Source organism: Dipodomys ordii, unplaced genomic scaffold (assembly GCF_000151885.1).
Source record: "Dipodomys ordii isolate 6190 unplaced genomic scaffold, Dord_2.0 Scaffold386, whole genome shotgun sequence".
Classification (NCBI taxonomy): domain Eukaryota; kingdom Metazoa; phylum Chordata; class Mammalia; order Rodentia; family Heteromyidae; genus Dipodomys; species Dipodomys ordii.
In genome coordinates, this window is record NW_012267602.1 from 107,753 (window position 1) to 122,226 (window position 14,474).

The 14,474-nt window shown below is 44.6% G+C and overlaps 2 protein-coding genes across 2 annotated transcripts in view; one reads left to right on the plus strand and one right to left on the minus strand.

Annotated features, from left to right (window-relative positions):
• Positions 1-2,531, plus strand: part of LOC106001741 (chromosome unknown open reading frame, human C1orf111) — a 3,439-nt gene extending 908 nt beyond the window's left edge. The window contains exon 2 of the mRNA XM_013036733.1: positions 2,005-2,531. Coding sequence (XP_012892187.1) covers positions 2,005-2,531 — 527 coding nt within the window. The remainder of the gene's footprint in view (positions 1-2,004) is intronic.
• The window catches only part of LOC106001740 (carboxyl-terminal PDZ ligand of neuronal nitric oxide synthase protein-like), a 134,072-nt gene that overhangs the window by 9,492 nt on the left and 110,106 nt on the right, over positions 1-14,474 (minus strand). The window contains exons 7-8 of the mRNA XM_013036732.1: positions 8,770-8,935; positions 7,231-7,383 (exon numbers count right to left, since the gene is read on the minus strand). Coding sequence (XP_012892186.1) covers positions 7,231-7,383; positions 8,770-8,935 — 319 coding nt within the window. The remainder of the gene's footprint in view (positions 1-7,230; positions 7,384-8,769; positions 8,936-14,474) is intronic.

Genomic DNA, 14,474 nt, shown 5'->3' on the forward strand with positions numbered 1-14,474 from the left:
AAGGAAGGAAGGAAGGAAGGAAGGAAGGAAAAAAAAGAGTATGTTCTTGCATCTGTGCTTTGGTAAACTGGAGAAAGCTTAGACTTACTGAACTATCAGTTGGTGGCTAGGTAGTAGCGTTGAGCACATCATAGACCAAAGGTGGACACTATGAGGACTTGCCACTCAGTGTGGACCCTGGACTGTAGCATCCACAGTATGGAAAGCTGATGAAATGTAGAATCTCAGGTCCTTATCCCAGACCCACTGAGTCAGAATTTCTATTTTTAATAAGATCACCATGCACATTAAGATTTAAGAAGTACTGCTCTGTGGGGTAGTTCCCCTGAACATCCATTTGCTAAATGTGTGTGTGTGTGTGTGTGTGTGTGTGTGTGTGTGTGTGTGTGTGTATATATATATATATAAATATAAATATATATATGTATATTCTATTTCCCAAACTGAGCACAGCTATTACCCTGGGATATCAGGCTATTCCTCTCATAATCCCAAGTGTGAAGGATTGAACCCAGAGCCTCATGCATTTTAGGCTCACCAGTGAGCTACTCCTTAAACTCAATTCTGCTTTTATTTCCTTTTTTTTTGTTGCTTGTTTTTTTAATTTTTTTCCGGTCTTGGTGCTTGAACTCTGGGCCTGGGCACTGGCCCTTAGCTCTTCAGCTCAAGGCCAGCACTCTACCACTTGAGCCTCTTCTAGCTTTTTCTGTTTATGTGATGCTGAGGAATTGAACCCAGGGTCTCATGCATGCGAGGCAAACACTCTACCACTGAGCCACCTTTCCAGCCCTCAATTCTGCTTTTTATTCAAGCATTAGCAGATACTCCAGGATGAGCCACAGGACAATCCTCTGACTGTGATGTTTCAGATGGAGAACAAGGCTTTTTGTCCTTAAAGGGGTCATGCAACATGGCTGTGTAGCCCATGAGCAGAGATTCTGCTCTAGAATCTGTGTCAGGACGGTAGGGTGATGGGAGGGTCAGGCAGAGAGGTATCATCTAGGCCACATTTGAGGTTTGAATGAAACAGCTCTATTTGGAATTCCCTAGGATGTCAATGCAGAATAGTTCTGTCTAGCTGGTCATTGCTTTGTTTCAGCATTTAGATAGATACCTTGACATGCAGGTGAGCCTTCGGTGTGTCTTTGGAAGTCTGAAGAGGAGAATCCTCAACCTTGCTGAGCTCACCATAGTGTTTCTTCTATAACACAGACATTGCAAAGACAGCAGTACCCAGTGAGGTTTCCAGCCCAGCTCAGGCCCTGCCACCCCAGTATCAAAGCAGCGCTCTCCGGCATGGGGTACATAACACAGTGCCTTCACCAGGTGAGGCCTTTTCCAACTCTGTGTGGGAACATGTGACAAGTTGATGTATAGGGGCTGCGTACCTATGAGAAAGGAGCCCACAAGCTGGCTCATGTGCTGCTTTACCTGCAACCTCTTATCCAGTCCTTCTTCTTGTAACAGAAGCCCATAAGCCTATAGAAGCTTTTTCCCTTTCCTCTCCCATCTCTCAGTCTTTTGCAGAGAAACAAGTTTCTGTATATGTGGGCTGCTGGATGATTAGGATAAACAGTAAAACTGAATAGTCACACTGGTGGTAGAAAGAGGGACTACAGGAGGTCAGAGGTCTGGTTCACCTGTCCTTGAATCAAGGACAAGGTATCTTCAGGGAAGGAAGGACCTGACACCTATCAAGACTTAGTACGGTATTTTCACAATTAAAAAAACTTATTGATATTAAAAAAAAAGACTTAGTGCCTGAGAGAGGCCTACCTCCTCAGAAATCTAACAGCCATTTAAATAGAATAAGAAAGCAGTAGGAACTAATGCCTTAGACTGTTCTTCCCACCCCATCATCCATCCACTCTCAGTTGCTAGCAAGGTCATCCCATATCAGGGCTAACTACCTGTATTCTCACCTTTCTGATCGCTTCCAGATACCCCAGCTTCATCGCTCCCTGCCCATAGCCCAAGACTAAGACCTAGAACTTTTGTTCGCAGATTGTACCTTGGGGGACGCCCAGAACGGAGAACAGCTGAGGAGAAACTGTACCATCTACCGGCCCTGGTTCTCCCCTTACAGCTACTTTGTATGCACAGACAGAGAAAGCCACCTAGAGGCCTATAGCTTCCCAGAGATGGAAAGGGATGAAGGAAGAGGCGACAACTGCCTTCTGGAAGACATGACTGAGAGTATCTGCTCATCCTCTTCCTCCCCAGAGAACACATACTCTCGAGAGGCAACCAAGAAATGCAGGCATGGCCCAGACTCCATGGATTATATCACATCCCAGGACATTATAACAGCCTCCAAATGGCACCAGGCTCAGCAGAATGGCTACAAGTGCGCAGCCTGCTGCCGCATGTACCCCACCTTGCATTCCCTCAAGAGCCACATCAAGGGGGGCTTTAAGGAAGGTTTCAGTTGCAAGGTGTACTACCGCAAGCTCAAAACCCTCTGGGGCAAGGAGCAGAAGGCCTGGCAAGGGGATAGGCTCTCTGCAGGCAGCTCCCAGGCCTTTAAGTAGTTCTGCTGGACACCTGAAATAGGGGATGAAGCCTGTTTATGTCTCTAGAGTGATGCCAATAAATCAGTTAGTCACAGCCTCCTGTCAAGTTTGAGGTCACCCTGCACCATTGGCTGTCCTTTCTGCATCCAGTGAGTTCTCATCACCTTCATCTAGTGGTTGCCTAGCAACACTATGGCCACCCTCCCTCCCTCCCTCTCTCCCTCCCTCCCTCCTTCCTTTTTTCTCTCTTTTTCTAAAATAAAAACAATACCCAAAGTTTGAGAATATCCTCTAAGACAGTGATTCACAAAGTGAGGTGTTCAGACCAGCAGAATTGGCATTCTAGAGGAACTGGTTAGACTTGACCTTCTCAGGCCCCACTCAGTCCTACTCAGACTCTGGAGTGGAAGCCTGACCAGTTGTGCTAAACCAGCCCTCAAGGTGACCCTGAAGCAGCCCCATATTGGGGACAAAGAGTTATTTCCAGGAGGAAGAATCCCTAAATGCTAATGTATGAGAAGGAGAATACAGACAACATAATATCCCTGAGCAAAATGAAAGAAAAAGATGGGGAGGGTGGGCCCTGCCCAGTGTATATAGCATCATCACTTCTGCTGAAGCAGAAAAAGATCACTTCTGATCCAGGGGACATCTTTTCATGGCTGTTTTGTCCCGCTACCATGAAATGTGCCTAGTGGACAGCCTGACCCTTATTCCATTTCTGCACAAACCTTGCTGCCAACACAACCCTTAAGGAACTATCATCAGATGCTGCCTTTTTTGTCCATTATGTGGGCTAAAAAAAAGAAAAGCTGGTCCTAATTTAGGTCTGATTTCCCTCTGGCTTCAGCTCTATGATGGTTGTGGGCCCTTTCACTGCTGTTAGGGCATTTCCTATCAAGGACCTGGCACCAACACTCCCTTAGTCTTTGCCTCCCTGATAAGTGGGCCTATGAGTGGGGCTGGAGGGTCTTTATCTTTTCAGTGGGTACACAGTAACCCTTTCTGGAGCAAAATTTCACTTGTCATTGGGCTGCTGAAATCATATGTAGCTCTTTCATTCTCTCCAGAGTCAGACAGAAGCTGGGCTCAAATCCCTGTCCCTCATGTGCTATAAGACTAATGTAAGAACACTCCTAGTCTGTTTCTTACCCATTCTGTTTTCCCACATATAGCTAGAGTCCAAGTCTCATTATTGTCAGACTCAGGAGCTGGGACATGTAGGTTATAACCTGTCTAGGCTGAGACTAGGTGGTCTCTAGGCAACCATGACATCATTTCTAGGAGTCCATCCCCTGAGGGAGTAAATGAATGACTGGGCATCTTTTTAGTCCTCATTCTGAACCAGTGTTTCTTTACCAGAAAAGCTACCTGGACCCTGGCAGGCATCTCTTCATTGCAGGCATCAAGCATTTACAAAATGATTCCCAATTGAGACAAGTGGTATAATTTGACCCTACAAAGCTGGTCTGCAGAAGTGAAGGTGCCACTTCTCTCCCTCTTCCAGGGAGCATGTATATCCTTTCTAAACCATGTCACAGAGCTGATATTGCCCAGGTTGGGAAGCCGGTAAAGGAAAGAGGAGAGAAGAAGCAGGTAAAATAGAGGAAGCAAGAAAAGACTATGGAAAGGCATTTAGAAATAAGAAAGGTTTTTATTTAGCAAAAGCCAGTAGGCAAGTGACAACATCCAGGGAGTAAGTGCACTTACATTAACAGAATCTTGTCCCAGAGAGTTGATCCAACAGTTAAAGACACACAGTTTTAGGAGGAGAGGACTAGGGGGCAGGAGGAAGTAGGCAAGCAAAGAGTAAATAAAGGGATGCAACTCCTAAACAAAGCAGCTGAGAAAAGGGAGGCTTTGAAGAGGTTTTACAGATAACATCGAGACAAGCAGGAATATAGGAAATATAATTTTCAGTCCCCATATGCAGTCCATTCTGCAGAGAAATTCTTTCCTGACTCTGCACTCCTGAGGCCTTGTATGCCCAAGAGTCTGCTGGCACCTGGAGCAGGCTGAGGGGAAGGTACCAACGAGGTCGGCACCCCTCGTGTCCACATGTCCTTCATATAGGGCCGAGTAGTAGGATAGAAGAGAGGAAGGCAGAGTTGAGTTAGCAGAGCAGGAAGCAAGGAGGAAGGATAGAGAGGCACTGCTGAGAAGTCAGGTCTGCAACATTCTCTTTCTTGCTCGGTGGCTCCAATGAAGGGTAGGTATTTGGTGACCTTGCAAGGCCCCTAAATCTGTTCTTTGTCTCATCACTATGCACCAAGTCATACAGATTTGGGTACATTGGGAGGGTAGGGCAACCCATGAGTGATATTCCAGGGAAGGATTGAGTCAGGTAAAAGGTAGAGTTGAGGAAGGCAAATACCAACAGTCTTGAATAGGTACCAAATCATCATCACATAACTGGGTCCCCAGTCTCTCTATTTCCTTAATATCACCTCTATTTCTTTCTTTTCAACTTTTTCAAGACTCTTTTAGAAATTATCTTTCCTACCCACTCCCCCATCCTAACCTACTTTTCCATCTACAACCCATATACCTAATCCACTGACCTCTGGCTTTGTCCTTAGCTCTTGCTTGTAGGAAGTGGCCTTGAGAAATCATATTTTCTACTGATAATCAAACTCCTACTGATAATATTTCTAATTGATAATCTTAAAAGTCTCAGGCTCAGGGAGCCCTGGGCTAGGATAATGTAAACTAGCTAATGGGCTAGTAGGGCCAGCTAATCCAGATTCCTTGTAGCTGCTCCTTTGGTTTCATTCCCTGTGTATCTGGACCTACTTCCAATAGTTAATTAGCACATGTAACAAACAGAACCGTGCATCTCCAATGAATAACATGTAAGAAAAATATACAAATCTATTATTCACTCAAACACTCTGAAGATCCCCTTTCTCTTCTCTCACTTCTCACAAGCCAACAAACATGCCGAAACCTTCTCCTATACACACACACACACACACACACACACACACCTTATTTCACTGACACCCTGATAAATCAGGGAGGGCAAATATAAATCTGCATTTGTTTCTTTAACTTGGACTTATGGTCTAGAAGAAACCCAACTGTGGCTACAAGAAAAGGCTGTGATGGCATTTATATAAATTCCATACCAAAGCTGGGTTTAAAGTCCATTTTGGACAACTGTATCCATATCAGTTGGCCTTCTAATAATACTGCAGTCTGGTCTATAGCTTGTTGTCCAGCATAAAGACATCTTCTCTCAAAACATATGACTCACACATGTCTCAGCTTTCTCTGAGGCATCTGAGAATCTGTTAACCACTAAAGGCCTTCAGTCTGTTACTAAAGGCCAAGTCAGTCTGTTACTGGACAGAGATACATCTAGGCAGGGCCTAGATGATAGAAGTTGCACTTTTTACAGGTGTTCAGGGCATGAGCACCCAGAGATGGGCCAGGGTGGCATGGCTGTGGTCCCTGATCTCAGTGGCAGTGATTCTAAAAAGTGGATAAAAGTAATCTCAGCTACCAGCTTGCATCAGTGTTTTCCCCCCCATCTATCCATCCATCTATCCATCCTTTTTTTTTTTCAGTAAAAACTGACCAATCTGCCCAGTGAAGGAAACAAGTTGAGAAGTAAGGCAGGGGACTCTGGGGCTCTGAGGCTTCCACAGATTCAAAGTGCTGCAGAAGCTTCAGGTGGCCCAGCTCTCCCCCTGAGGCAGGACACAGGAACCGAGGGCACTTCACAGTCTCCATTTATAGGAGCTGAGCTGCAGGCAGGAGGCAGGCAGGCAGGGCTTCTAAGCTGAAGAGCTAGACCTACATGACTTGGAACAGCAAAAGGCCTTTCTTTCTCTCACTCTCTTTTTCAGCTCCCTTAGAAACAACATCCAGTGTTCAGCAAGGGGGAAAAATGGGCCCAATTTCTTCTAATAGCTTCCATACTCATATCATTTGAAACAGCCTGGCTCTTGTAGCACAGAGCTCATTCAGCTTCTACAATTTCAGCCAGGGCCTGGAGAAGGAATTCTCTCATAGGGTTAGGGGAGGGTTAGGCAACTCATAGCATCCTGATATTCAAAACAAAGTACCTGAGAAGGTACCAATGGCTTCCCTTTATGATCTGGACCAGGGAGAAAGAAAGAGGGAGGAGGGCACATTAGGGCATCATATGACAGAGAAGAGGGTCCTGACAGTGCAGCAGGTCTTCCAGAAGCCTGTGGTTCTGATGAGGGACCTTCTCCCAAAGCCATGGGCTCTGGAAGACACTGCTTCCATCACCCTGCACCACAAGCAGAAAGTAGGTATTTATTTAATTCTGAGAATCCAATTTTGTTTCCTATTGGTCCTCTAAAGTGACATTCTGGTCTTATTATCAAGCCTTACCCTCTCCGGGGTCGTAGGGTGCTCTCAACTTAGGAAGCTGCTAGATTCGGCCCCTCCACACCACCTCTGCCACCTCCTCACCCTGGCACCTACACAGCGATCTCATCATCCAGGCTGTCGCCCAGCTCCTGTCTCTGCAGGACATGGAGCAGGCGTGGCAGCTCTTCTTGGGACCACGAGTCCCGCTCCTCGCTCTCGTCCGTGTTAGACTCATACTCAGAAGCAATGCCCGACTCCCGGAATTTGATGAGCTCCAGGCTGCCCAGGAGGGGCTCACCTTGGGCCAGGGGTGGTATGTCCTCAGGTGGGAGGAAGCGGAAGCACTCCAGCTTCACCAAGCAGTCACGCCTACCTAAGGGGCTGCCCACTGGGTGGGCAAAGTCAGCCAAGCCCGAGCCCGGTGGTGGTGAGTGCAGATCCTCTGGCTTAGGGGTCGTGGGGTCACATAGCACAGGCAGGGCTCCAGAACGGAAGGTGATCTCCAGCAAGCTGTCCTGGGATCCCACTGCAGAGACAAAGGGTAGGAGTGGGGAGAAAGGGATGCCATGAGGTCAGGTTCTAAAGAACTTGTCTAATCCCTATGGTTTAGTATCTTTAGTAACTTGCAGATTGGCTTTAGTTAGGACAGAGCAGGGTCTCAGCATTCAGTCTGGATAATCTCAGAATGGACTGTCCAAAGAAGTGAAGCACAGTAGCTTCCAGCCCATACTCTGAGCTTCTTTAAAATGTAGTTTCTCAGCCCTGCCCCACACTTACTGACTTGAATGTCTGTGGGCTAGATCATGGGATAGCTCATGGCATAGTTAAGAAAACTACTGGTAGAGTTGTGAAAATATGAATTTTGTAATTAGACCTCAGTATGAATCTTGGTCCCATCCCCTGCCAATCCTGTGCCCTAGAACTAGTGACTTAACCACCCTGACTGATTCTGCATCTGTAAGATGGGTGTAACAACATCTAACACTCAAGGTACTAAATGAGATCTCAGATAGATAGATAGATAGATAGATAGACAGACAGACAGATAGAGACAGACAGACAGATAGATAGATAGATAGATAGATAGATAGATAGATAGATAGATAGATAGATAGATAGATAGATAGATAGATCACAGTTTCAGCACAATAGATGATCAATTGGGTATGTGTTAGTCCCTAGGCAGCACAGACTGTCAGCAGGTGAACAATCCAGGGGTAAGTGCAAGTTGAAGGCCCGGAGATGTGCCTCCTACTACTTTCCAATCCAGGTTGGAGGTGGCTGGGCATACAGGCAGCATCTCAGCCCAGAGGCAAGTAACCTGTGCCACCGACCAGCAGAGCTATTAGCCACAGTTACTATACTGCCTTATCTAAATGGAACTTTTACCAGCTTCTTCTATGCAATAGCGTTGTGAAATATATAGTACAGAGAGACAACTATCAAACTGTTAGAGCTTTTCTGCAGAGCTCACAAAGATCATAGTACCCAGAAGGTGCTCAGCAGGTCCCTTCAAATAGAGACTTGGATAAGCATGTGTCTTTGACTCCCAGGTACATTTAAGGCCAAGTGTGTGTGTGTGTGTGTGTGTGTGTGTGTGTGTGTGTTTGTGTTAAGCATGTGTCTTTGACTCCCAGGTACATTTAAGGCCAAGTGTGTGTGTGTGTGTGTGTGTGTGTGTGTGTGTGTGTGTGTGTGTGTGTGTTAGAAGATAGCCAAGGTATGGTCTCTTCTAAAATTTTATAACTCATGAGGTTTATAGACAATATAAATGAAAGCTGATTTTTCTTCTTCTACTGGAATACAAAGGCAAGGTCAGGATTCCAATAAACTATCCTCATAGCTGCAAGGAAATAATGTGTTCTCCAGAACTTCTACCCAGGGAGGGAGGCTGGGCATGGAACTGGCTTACTGGAGTTCTGTCCTGACAGCTTCAGCTCCAGCTCCTGGACCTGTTTTACTAGCAGAGAGATGTGCTGTAGCATGTCCTTGTTCTGCAGTAGGAGCTGGTGCACACGAGCCTGGGCCTCCAGCCGTGCCGCAGCCTCAGCAGCCAACTGATCCTTCAGCAAGTGGACCTGCAGAGAAGAGGAGGAGGTAGGGGAGACAGACAGGAGATGGGACAAAGAGAAGAATGCAAATGAGATTTGCCAGTAGATGGCATCAAGTCTCTGCTCATTGAGCTCAAGACCAACAAGCTTGTCACAGAAATTTGGACACCTGGTCTTGTAATTCTGAAGAAGGAGCCATAAGAAGTTGGGTCACTGGCTCTATAGATCTCTCTGTATCCCTCAAGGGAGGACCAATGTGCAGCACTCAGGTCCCAGGTATAAAAGGTAGAAAAGATCACCCCCTCCCCCGACACAATCCCCCACTGAACAAACTCTTTCAACTCCAACACAGCACTTCTAGAGTGAGAATAATCACAATCACAATAACCCCTCCATGTCATCTTTCTACCTTGTATAGAAATGAAAGAAATAGGAAGTACTACTGCATTTCTAAATCAGTGAGCTAGTTGTGGCTGAAGCCTGACTTCACATGTCTGGGATGCCAATCTTATTCTTAATGGAGGCAATTAGGACTGTGATTTCTTCCTAGAGGGGATCAAACAGCTGCTGAGTGACTTAAAATAGCACTCTTCTGACACCCCAAAAGGGCTGAGGTGGACATTTACAATAAGCATTTAATCAATTCACAATCTACTCACAGTAGAACAGCCAGTAATGGCACATTCACTGGGCCTGTCAACTGTGGCATTTGCACATATGCCTTTGCTGTATAATCCTTGTGTGGAGACAGAACTCAGAGGGGGTAAATAGGGAAAATATATCCAGTCTTTGGCATGAAGAAACTGAGTCACAAGGCTAATGTCCACCCATAGATGATACTTGCGCTAGGAAGGGGATAAAGAATCTCTGAGGACAACTTTATCAGAAGCTTCTCCTGGCAAAAGGGACTGAATTTGGTGAGTTGGACCAAAAACATGGTATAAACAAAGAATCAAGTTAGATGGGATATAGATGGAAAGGGAGGAAAAAGCATTCACTAATTCTCTATTTCAGATGAAAGTGCTCTGAGCAACAGTGTGCTCCTGAGAATTTTTGTCAGGGAGTAAAGACCATTACTACCTCACTAAGGCTCACCAAAGGATCTTGCCTTCTTCCCCATATCTGACCCTTCCTGGAGCCAGGAGCCAATACCAAGAAAATTGTACTCTTGGGCATAGTGGCTGCTTCTCTTTTTGCCCAGATTTAAAGACTTGGCCTTGCAGTTGGCTCTGATTTAAATTGAGTAGAGCCACTAATGAGATTAGCTGCCTCTTTCCATTAGTGGCTCCCCAATGCTAGACTCATCCTTCCCCAAGGAAGGTGTTGCCTAAGGAATTTAAATCTAATCTCTCATGAAGCATTGCTAAGGGAAGAACTGATATTCTGGTTAAGACATCAGCCTCATTTAGTATTTCATACAAACAGGAAAAATCTGGAAAGGAATGAGTACAGGGAAAGAACTATCAATAACATTTTAATCTGGATCAGATGATGGGTGGCTATTAAACCTTTGTCTTCCTTAGAAACTAGGACATGGAGAAGTTTTACCCAGAAACCTATAGGTTCTAAGGAACAGGGCAATTGCTGTGCTAATCTCTCAGATATGCTCCCAGAAGAAGGGCCAGCTCATCCCTTCACCTGTGAATACTCTTGCTTATTTTGAACTAAGAATATCTTTTAAAGGAATCTACTGAACAACTAGATCTGCTACCTATTCATTGTCTATTTTCTTTCAAACCAAGTAGCAACATCAGGCAGAAATGTGAAATAATCTTTTAGTGGATGTCACCAGAGAAAGCATCCTACTAATGAGTGTCTGTTGAGGGCTCCCTAACACACATCCTACAGACTCAGATTCTTGCATCCCAATATGAATATCCCAATAGGAAAAGCTATTTGGAAGCACTGTATCAGGAGCAGGGATGCTGGAATCTGGTGGTTACTCCACAGGCAACACTAAGTAATTCACCTCCAGATCCCATAGTTACACATCTGTCAAATGGAGAGCTGGCTAAGGACTTACCCTCTAGGTGGACCATTTGCTAAATGTCCACTGAAATAAAGTCCCCAGTTCCCCACTGAGAATAAGCATTAAGGACAAAAGAGCAATTCCTTCTTGCAGAAGTTGAATGGGGAGTGGCCAGGGGTTTGTGAGAAGTGAGAGGCTTGTTTGACATTCAAGTCCCAAAGATGGAGTGTCATCAACACAGATAGATAATCATTGCCTCCAATGCATAGGGTACAAACCCACCAGCACCAAAGGCCATGAGAAGATCCCCCTGAGAAGAGGAGCTCCTTGTCCCAGATTATGTAAGATTTTTACCTCTGCAAATGCTTCTGTTATACCAGTTCATGTGTTTTCAGACCCTATGAGTGCACAAAATACACACCACTGCTACTGCTCCAAGCCAGCAGTAATAAACTCATATTTCTGCAGCTGTCAAAAGTGGCATCAGGCATGAGGTTCAAGCCTCTGCCATGACAGTCTGTACCATAGGAAAGCCCAAACCAGGCCCAGTGGAAACAGTATGGCCTGAACTTCCTTGAATACTGAAGCAAGGCATACATGTACTTGAAATGCTAGAAGGAGTCTATGCTACTTCTAGCCTTGGTTTGAGCAGTGTGCTGTAGCTCTCTCTGCTTTGATTCTCTGTTCAAATGAGAAGAGCAAAACATACCACACCTTTCCCAAGGTGGGATATTTGTTTTTAGCATAAATTTCTTTCAAAGAATTAAACATTTTCAACAAAGGGTAGCTGTATTAACTTCTGAAGGGGTACATGTTGGTGTCTTCTATCTACAATATATCACTTACAAACTAAATTCGTGGCACTAAGGCCATGCTCATTGCCAGTGTCCACCTCTGCATCCTGGTTATAACACAGCACAAATAAGATCAACTCTGTAGCCCAAGTTCTGTGCAGTTTTCCCAAATTCTGACACCCTCCCTCAACCACCCAGCCATATCAACACCATTGCCACACTCATTCTCCAGCCTACTTGCCTGGACTCCAGCTCCTCCATCAGAAGTGGGGGCAGGGCCAGGCTGAAGTTAGGGAGCAGTAGGCACATGGAAATGGCAGTGGAGAGAACCAGAGCAATTTGCCCCTCCTCCTCCTCCCCCCACCCACCAAACACAAGCAGAGGCAGGAGGTGCTGTCTAGCATGCACATGGCAGGGTCTTGGGCATATCAGGGTGCAGGGGACTTGGAGAAGCCACAAAGACAGATGTTACATCTAGGCTTGGGCTGAGGATGTGGAGCATTTTCAGCACTATTCCTTTAACTAACAGCACACACAATTACAAAGCATAAATGATCAAGTATTTGCTTCTAAACAAGCAGGAGTGGAAGCAGGTAGAGCAGAACTCTTAAAATAGAAATCCTGGGCTGCACTAACACTTGTTTTCCATGAGGTAGGCCAGAAATTGGTAAACTGTGATCTGGCCTACTTACTGTTGTTACTGAGCCACAATATCCAGATCAATTCTGGAGCCAAACAGGCTCAACCCACAGCCATGCAGGCACCAGCTATATCCCAGTACTGATTCAAGGTGTGAATACAATCTCTTTCACATCCTTGAACTTCTAGTCTATCTACAAGCAGAAAGCTAATGCAGCCAGGCAAGATTTCATGCTGGGCTGGGAATGTATACACTACAGTAATTTGCTATTTACATATGGAGGCCTAATATAGAAATACTTAGGAGTTGGCTAAACATTACTCTTGCCCCTATATCTTTAAGACTAAGGCAGGCCCTTTAAGACCTGCTCTGAAGAAATTTAGGGGAAGCTGGAATAAGTCTGAGGTCTTTCACCAAATAATAACATAGTGAAAGAGAGCTAAGACTGGTTCCAATGAAACAGCAGAACAATACTGGCTGCGAGAATGTAAAAAAATGTAACAAGTGATATCAAGAACACACCTATCTGCAAGAACTTGGGGCTCTGCTTTAGGCTTGTATCCAGGGGAAGCACAGGAGGGTTTAGATGCTCAGGGAAAGAGAAACTGTTCCCATCTGAAATGCTGAAGTTGTCTGACTGGAAATTCTGGGGACCTGGTAGTTTGATGAAGAAAGACAGAAGTCTTGCAGTTTGCTAGTATCAGAATATGACAGAACAAGTAAAGGCTAACTTCATGCTGGGAAATGAAATTGGTTCCCTCATGCAGAGAAGTCAGGCATGCTGCAGTTGGTTTATTTAATATGTGTGAAAACCACTAAAATGATCTGCCTGTCATTAACTCATCTATATTATCTTACATAATTGTCTTTACCCAAGGATGCAGGTACTAATAAAAAGCATTTGGATCAACTCCTACAAAGAAATCAGAAGAAAGTATGCAGAGATTCTTCTAATCAAAATGAGAGCCTAATGAGATATATAACAATAACCTGCTGTGTTCCTGGGCAGATAAAGCAAGGTACAGACTGAAGGAAGAAGGTAAGACCGACTGATGGTAGAGGGGGGTAGAGGAATATGTTCAAGAAGCCATCTAATGACCTTGAGAACCTGTTTTTGATCTAAAGACATCAGAAGTCTATCACTAGAAATCAAAGTCATTGTGCCCATTGATAATATATGGCAAGCTTTCATCATTTCACTGCTTGAACTGAGAGTCAAGGAAGGAAATATCAGCTATATTTAACAGGTTCTGAATGAATGAAAGGCTCAGGCTGCCTAGTTTCTGAAGCTGGAACATAGAGAGACTCATAAAACAAATCCCAAACACCATATGGTTCTATTCCTCTAAACTCACTTTCTTTTAGGAAGAGAAGTCATTAAAGACGTGCAGAGCAGAAATGTCCCATTAAAACAAATGCTTGAGTAATGCCAAAACCTCCTTCTTCAAGTTTTGCCTTGACTGTGGTAGACTTGTGATATAGTTATAGGTCTTATTGCTTTGTAGATTGGATGTTTCCTTCAACCACCACAACACTGTAGTGTGTAGATCAGACATTTACAAATAGTCTCTGGTATTTAGCACTGTCTTCAAATTCAAATGCCTTTCTGATAATACAACATCATGAATATTCATCAAACCTACTCTCAGATAAATAATAATTACTTGGCAATTGATATGCTGAAGGAAAAAAGAAGTAGGTTACAGAATGGATCTGTATTCAGTGGAAAACTAAAAAATGATGTGTTTCAGAATGGACCTCATGCTGGAGTGCTCAGGCTTTGTGCTCCTGTCATCCATCACTTTAGGGAGGAGGGGTTACCCAGACTGCCATCCTGTCATTAGCCCTAGAAGATGAATTCTTTTATTTGATGGAGAGGAATGATTTTTTTCTCCCTAAATGAGAAGCCACTAATGACATTCTTTAATCTCAGTGTTCTGGAAACACCTGCAAGTCTTCCTAGTTACAAGATACCCCTTACTTTAATAGAACTTTTCTTTGAAGAGGCTCCATTGCTTTGGGAACAAGTATCCCAATGATTCAATTCTCCTGAAACATAGTGCCAAAGTCATCCATGAGACCAATGCATGAGTCAGAAGCTCCAAGCCCTTTGTGTTTCAAGAATGTTGTTTTAAGGCCAAGTCATAACAGATCTTGCTAGAT